The sequence below is a fragment of the Octopus sinensis genome, linkage group LG6 (genome assembly GCF_006345805.1).
Source record: "Octopus sinensis linkage group LG6, ASM634580v1, whole genome shotgun sequence".
Taxonomy (NCBI): Eukaryota; Metazoa; Mollusca; class Cephalopoda; order Octopoda; family Octopodidae; genus Octopus; species Octopus sinensis.
This window is the reverse complement of record NC_043002.1, coordinates 97,039,613-97,047,112: the sequence shown is the minus strand read 5'-3', so window position 1 is coordinate 97,047,112 and position 7,500 is coordinate 97,039,613. Positions and strand designations below refer to the sequence as shown.

The 7,500-nt window shown below is 36.7% G+C and overlaps 1 protein-coding gene across 1 annotated transcript in view; it reads right to left on the bottom strand.

Moving 5' to 3' along the window:
• Positions 1–7,500, bottom strand: part of LOC115213299 (protein phosphatase 1 regulatory subunit 7-like) — a 73,492-nt gene that overhangs the window by 11,675 nt on the left and 54,317 nt on the right. Inside the window, exon 10 of the mRNA XM_036504179.1 lies at positions 1,848–1,971. Within this exon, the coding sequence (XP_036360072.1) occupies positions 1,848–1,971 (124 nt within the window). The remainder of the gene's footprint in view (positions 1–1,847; positions 1,972–7,500) is intronic.

Below are 7,500 nucleotides of genomic sequence, written 5' to 3'. Positions count from 1 at the left end.
TAATATATCGACCGGTTTCGCTATCGCTATTCATGATATTATTCTTTACTTATTTGAATATATATTTTTTCTTAAGAAGAAATTTGGTCCATGTTGTGTGTGATGAAATTCACGAGTGAATGACTTTACAAGTAGATAAATAAAGGGAGGTAATTGGTTGTCGTTAGTGTTGTTATTGTTGTGGGTAAGGGAGATAACTTTTCAGCTTTCGGTAATGGGTGGAGATTATTTATGTGTTCAGACAGAGACAAGTTTTAAAAACCTTGTTTAGTAGGGGATTTATGTACAGTTATGTAATCGTGAATTGAAATATGTAAAAAGATAAACGCTGTTTATGAGTGCATATTAAGACGTGTTTTGTATTTTTCAATGAAAAAAGTTTCTTTATTCAAACGTTCTAGTTGAGAGATTGCGTCTTTGCACTTGGTAGAAATGGAAGATTGTGAAATTTGGTTTGATGTTACCTGCACATTTTTCTACATGTTCAGTGAGAGGAATTTGTCTGTATTGCGGGAAACGGATTTGCTCCTTATGTTCTCTTTCTCAAGGTCATACTCGTTTGTCCAATATAGTGGTGTCCGCAACTCAAGCAGGTTATTACATAAATTAGGTTCTCAGAGGTACAAGTGAAACTAGTTTTAATTGTGAACCTCTGTCCTTGTTTGAAAAGGAAATCCGAGCCTTCAAGTAGGTTGGGGCAGGTTCTACAGTTTGGGCGTCCACATTTTTCAACTGCTGGTTTCGTGGTTGTTTTGTAAAGCTTCGCATTTGTTAGTAGTCTCATTAGCGATTTGTCTTGTTTTTTTTGCATTTGATGAGTTTGTGTGTTTTCAGGATGTAGTTCATTTTTGGATATCTAGTTAGTAAAGGAAAAGTTTGCACAATAGTGTTGAATGCCTCACTGTTTCTGGGGTTGTGTGTTGATATAAATAGTAATGTTTTGGTTTGAGGTGTGGTGCTATGTTTATTTTTTTCTTAGTATTTTTGTGCCTAATTGTTTAGCACGTTTAATTCCCTCGTCGATAAGAGAGTGTGGATATTGTCTTTCAATAAGTGTTGTTTTGAGGTCTTGAAGACGAAGGTCCCGAGTTGTTCTATCAGACACTATTGTGCAGATCCCTTTTCCTAAGTTGAAAGGGATGTTTATTATGTGTTTCGGGTGGCATGAATTAAAAAGAAGATATTGTTTTGAAGATATTGTTTATAATAAAAGTCAGTTATAATTTCATTGTTAACTTTTTTTATCATGATGTCTAAAAATGGAAGTTGTTCTTTATTATATTCCATTTTGAATTGAATGTTACTATTTATGTCATTTAGTGTTGTTTTGAAATCCAAAAGTTTGTCGATGTTCTCCTTCCAGATGATAAAGCAGTCGTCCAGGTATCGCTTCCAATTTTCTCTTATGTAGAGGTAAAATGGGTAACCATATTTCTGAAATATGGTTACCCATATTAGTCATTCACTCGTGAATTTCATCACACACAACATGGACCAAATTTATTCTTAAGAATAAATGTATATTCAAATAAGTAAAACATAATATCATGAATAGCGATAGCGAAACCGGTCGATGTATTAAAAATTATATTAAAACTATATAAGTGTGCGTATATTCTTTTTTTTAATTTCTTATATGCATTACAACTCACCACGTGGGGATAATCGAAATTCCTCTTTTCTGTTACTACTATATATATATATATATATATATATATACACGACAGCCTTCTCTCAGTGACCTTTAAAAAGTAACATTCAGGAATGTTCCTTGTAGATTTTAAAAAAATGATGTAGCATTTGCGCTAATATTCTATGAAAGGAATTTTTTATGTTGTTGGTCTTACCACTTCTGTCCACGAATCAAGCAGATTAAATGATATATTCAGGACTTCTAAATTAGGAAACTGCACACATATGTCTTCTGTTTCAGTTAATTTATTTCCTTGTATCTGTAAATCTGTTAACTTTCTGAAAATAACGTTAGTAAATGGATTAGAAGAATAATATTTAGGCAGGAGCATATGAGCGTGGATATCATCTTTTAAACAAGTCAATCTAAATGTAATATTTTTTAAAGCTCAATAATACTTTTCGTGTGCTAATTAAATATTTAGTGAATAATCAGTTGTTAATTATACTAATTTCATGTTAATTGAGCTATCAGTTAATTAGGATATTAATTTCCTTAAGAGTTAATTAATCGTACAAATATGACAAAAGCAAGAAAGGAATTTTTCTACTAATTGACAATAATTACAATTTGCTCTCATGCAATGTAAGCATGTGTAATTTTACATTAACACACACACACATACACACACAAACACACAGACATACACACCAACGCGAAAATATACAAAACGTATAAAGAATTTGGTTTAATTAATTTTATTCTATATCATGCATTTTTTTTTAGCAAAACGTCGTTTGTTAATTTTAGGACGGATTAATCAGTGATTCATTACATTGCCGAAGGCGAGAGCTACAAGAGGCTGGGGTAATAAATATTGCAAGCTATTTTGGTTCGACACACCAGTATGTCAGCAATTTTCTCACCGATGTTTATACAATTCATCAATGCTCAGTTCATTAATTCTCCGTCTGCTTCGAGTGTTCCAGCTGAACCGAGCAACGAAATTAACATACAAGTGGCTGAGTACTCCACAAACACGCATAACCTCAATGTGATTCTCACGGAGATTCAGAGTAACACAGAATGTGACAAGGCTGGCCCTCAGAGATAGACGTACAACTAATTCTTGGCGGCTAAGCTGACTGGAGATACATGAAATAACGTTATATTCCTCGAGGAAGATAACGCCGCAAGGTATCGAACACACGACCTTAAGATCCTGAACTGAATACCCTAAGCACATAGCCACGGACCTTCACTGATGTTCAAACATACGTACACAGCACACATTCATACTTACAATTATACATACATACTACATATTTCATTTGCTTCCGCTCCTTGTTCCAATCATTGGCATAGTCTGTTTGCTGCAGCACCATGTTCACGGGTTTGTCTAACAAGTCGGGCCCAGTACTTATTTTTGTAAAGCCTGGCACTTATTCTATCGGAATCTTTTGCCGAATAGCTAACGTGCAGAAACGCAAACACACCAACACCGGTTGTCAAGCGATGATGGTGCCCAAACACAAACAGAAAGTCACACTAACACAGATATATACATATATATAATACACATATGCTTATACATGTATATATATATATATATATATATATATATATATATATATTTATTTTATTTTAGTGAAGCGGAAGGGATGAACGTCATGGTTGATCGCGGCGGGATTTGAACTCCGAGCATAAAGGGCTGGAAAAAATACGACAAAGCATTTTGTCCAATTCCCCACCAATTCTGCCAGATCGCCGTCTTAGATGATACATAAATAAAAAAAAATTATACCAAATGATGAGCTAAATGTAACTGGACAACGCTTGATTATAAGCAATTTCGATTATGGCTAACATGAATAGGTCAAACCAAAAACAAAATCCCAGTCCTGTGTGGCGGGAAAGTTACTTCGTTGATGACTGGCTCTGATTACGTATTGTATATTGTGAAAAGAACGGCACCCTACCATTGTAACCAACACCAATATCGTTTCCATGCATATTTATAGAAAACATGATCATTGACACCAACAAGGCAGTTGAAAAAGAAATCAATAATATAATTACACCGGCCTTCTGTCAATATCAACCATTAACTAATTCATGAAGTTTGGTATTGCCACACCTTCAATAATAATATTCATTATAAAAATTCCAATCAATAACAGACGTATATTTAACAAACAGCTTTGACACTAATGTAGAATGATTCTATTAGAATTAGTTACGTAGTTGTGAAACATATTCTTACAGCCTCGATTCTAACGTATAAAGATTTCATTACGATTAGGCGCTTAGTTGAGAAATGTATGATTCCTTAGGACCGGTGCCTTGAGATAAAAATCAAGTTAACCAAATCCTTCTGAATTAAATATGATGACTGAACCATATTATCATTGTTTTTAGCATGCCAAGAAGAAAACAATTTTAGCTGGTTTCATGAGAAAAGTGTTTTAAAAGATCTAAAAAATGTCGGAACGACAAAATTACTTAAACCTAACAAAATAGTCTTGCCAACATAACAAGTCTAAATAAACGAATTAATGTTGCCGTCTGCATAGCAATCACGACAGAGCAACAGACTTATTCATTCTGTAACAGGTTCCTGCCATTGCCAATTTTCCCATACGAATCCTGAGTAAAAAATTGTTATTGTGTTATACATACATACATACATACATACATACATACATACATACATACATACATACATATATACATACATACATACATACGTATATATATATATATATATATATATATATATATATATATATATATAATATATATATATATATCAATCAGAAACTCTCTTAACTCAAAAAGTTTCCTTGACTTGTTAGCAATCGGCTAACCTGATAGAAAACTTATGAATTTTAATTTTAGAATCACCTGTATCCGAATATTGTGATTGCCATCATCGTCCAATATCTAGACACTAATGTAATTTAAGTCGTTGTCTAGGTGTAATAATTTCTCTATATACATAGAAAATAAACTATATATATGTATGATTTTTCTTTGAGATTAATTTAAGTTCTTGAGAGTTCAAGTCGGTTGCTAACAAAACTAGGAGACGTTTTCTGGTGTTTATATATATATATATTGGGTTGTCCGGAAAGTTCGTGCCGATTTGTAAAGGAAAGAAAAAGGTCAATAAATACTTGCCATTACATTTTAATCAACCAAATATGAACCATTTTGTTGCACAATGTGTCTTCATCAGTTTTTTTAACTTGGAAATGCCCTCTTCCCAGAATTGAGGTGGTTTCATGAAAAATAATTCAAGGTATCTTTTTACGTCATCCAAGGAATTGAAATTTTTACCATTAAGACTATTCTTCAGGGACATGAATAAGTGGAAATCCGAAGGAGCAATATCTGGTGAATATGGAGAGTAGGGTAACACATCCCAGCCGAGCTGCAGCAATTTTTGTTTGGTTCCCAAAGAAACATGCAGTCTTGCATTATCATGTTCGAAAACAACACCCTTCCTGTTGGCCAATTCTGGATGTCTCTCTTAAATTGCTGCTTTTAACCCGTCCAATTGTGTGCAGTATTTCTCAGAATTAATTGTCTGGTTACTTGGGAGAAGCTCATAGTACAGAATTCCTTTCCAATCCCACCAGACATAAAGCAAGATTTTTTAGGGTGAAGACCTACTTTTGGGGTGGTTAAGGGTGGCTCATATCGCTTACTCCAGGATCGCTTTTTCTGGACATTTCGGTAGATAATCCATTTCTCATCACCTGTCACAATTTGATTTAAAACGTGCGTTTATAAAGCAAATCACAGATGGAAATGTGATCCAAAAGATTTTTCTCACTCAACTCATGTGGTACCCAAAGATCGTAGCGATTTGTGTACCCAAGCTTTACAAGAGCTGTGCACTGTGGGTTATTCTCAATTAATGACTTGATTAGGTCATCATATGTAGTGGATGGTCTGCCTGATCGCTCTCTATCAATAAGGCTACAATCTTTCTTATCTTCCATTTTAAAGAGTTACAGAATTATCACAGGTTATAGGGACATACACCTTCTTCCACGAAAGATAGAGGTGTAGGCAAATTCTATTTTATGGACTCAACCATGTTCTAAAATAAGTCGAAATGTAAGCTACAATAATCGGCAGGAACTTTCCGGACAATCCACTATATATATATATATATATATATATATATATATATGGGGGGGTTGTACCTGATATTCCTGCCGTGTGTGCAGGCAACGTAAACCAGCTATGTGAAGATGAATTGACACTTGTATATCTTAGTTACTCATTTTTATTCCATATATATATATATATATATATATGTTTGATTTGATTTGATTTGATCTAGTTTCAGCTCATGAGCTGTGGCCATACTGGGGCACTCTCATTTGATGTTGCTACATAATTTTACTTCACTGCCCTTTTTTAGAAATTAACGTTTGTTTCATGAGGGAGTTTGATGCCGCTGCATTTCATGCCGTGAAGTTCGTTCATCTGGGACACTTGACAGTAAGAGGTCTAGTTCCGTTTTGAAGACATAGACGCAGCCTACGTAGATGCAGACGCAACCTACCGACTTCTAGAGACGAGGTCTTCACAGATGCATAAATTGATGGGAGAAGTATGTCACCATTGGTGGTGGCTATGTAGAGAATAACTAATAATTACGCCAAGTTTCGTTTAGAAGTGGGTCAGGATAAATCTTTATTGAACACCCTCGTATATGCTAACTCCTATTCTATTGGTGAGAAGTTCGAAAGCTAAAACTACAAGATACGGCAAATTATATATATATATATATATATATATATATAACGGGAAGGTTTACGAAAATAAATAAAAGAGAAGGCAGGTGGAGTACAAAAAAACAAATGTATTAGTATGGCGCTCAGGAATAGAAATAGAACAAGTCTTTTACGTTTCGAGCCTACGCTCTTCGACAGAAAGATACACAGAAAAGAAACAAGGAAGGAAAAAATGCGTGTAGGAGCTAACGGTCTATCATGGCGTTCTGACTTCAGGCAGAAGTCAGAGGTCAGAGGTCAGACGATGAGAAAGGAGGGGAGTGGTAGGGAGAGGAGGAGGGGAGGGGGAGAGAAGGGGAGTGAGGGAGCAGAGAGAAAGAGAGAAGGGGAAGAGGGAAGAAGAAAGAAGAAAGAAGAGGGAAGAAGGGGAAGATGGGAAAGAAGGGAAGAGGAGGGAAAGAGAGTAGGGGTGAAAAGATGAAGGAATGAAGAGAAGTAGGAGTCGGGGGAGGTTAGATGAAAGGGGGGGGGAGTTGAGCCCAAATGGCGTAAAAGAGCGAAGAGAGAAGATTAATCCCTGTTCACAGCGCAAGCGGGAATCCGGATGGCTTCTGTGCAAGGACAATCCGAACACAGACAGGTGTTGCAATGAGTGACCGGTGGAGCGGAAATGGCGTGATACTGGTGTGTCATTGGCGAGGCGGATGTCTCGGAGGTGTTCCGCGAACCGGTCAGCCAAGCGGCGTCCCGTTTGTCCGATGTACAGGGAATAGCAGAGAGAGCAGGAGATGCAAAAGATGATATTGCTGGAGGCGCAGGTGAAGGAGTCGATGATGCGATAGGGTCGGTGATGGGTGCCGGTGAGGAGGGTGGTGTTGGAGAGGTGAGGGCAAGTGCGGCAACGTGAGCGGGAGCAGGGGAACGAGCCAGGCTGGGAGGTAGGGTCAGGGAAGAAGCTGTGGATCAAGAGGTCTCGTAGGTTATGGGCTCGTTTGAAGGAGAGTAGGGGTCGGTTAGGGAAGAGGTTTGAAGTGGACGGGTCGGACTGGAGAAGCCGGAAAGCTCGAAGAATGGTGCGGTAGGGTGGTAAGTGAGGTGAAAAGGGAGGCGGGAGAC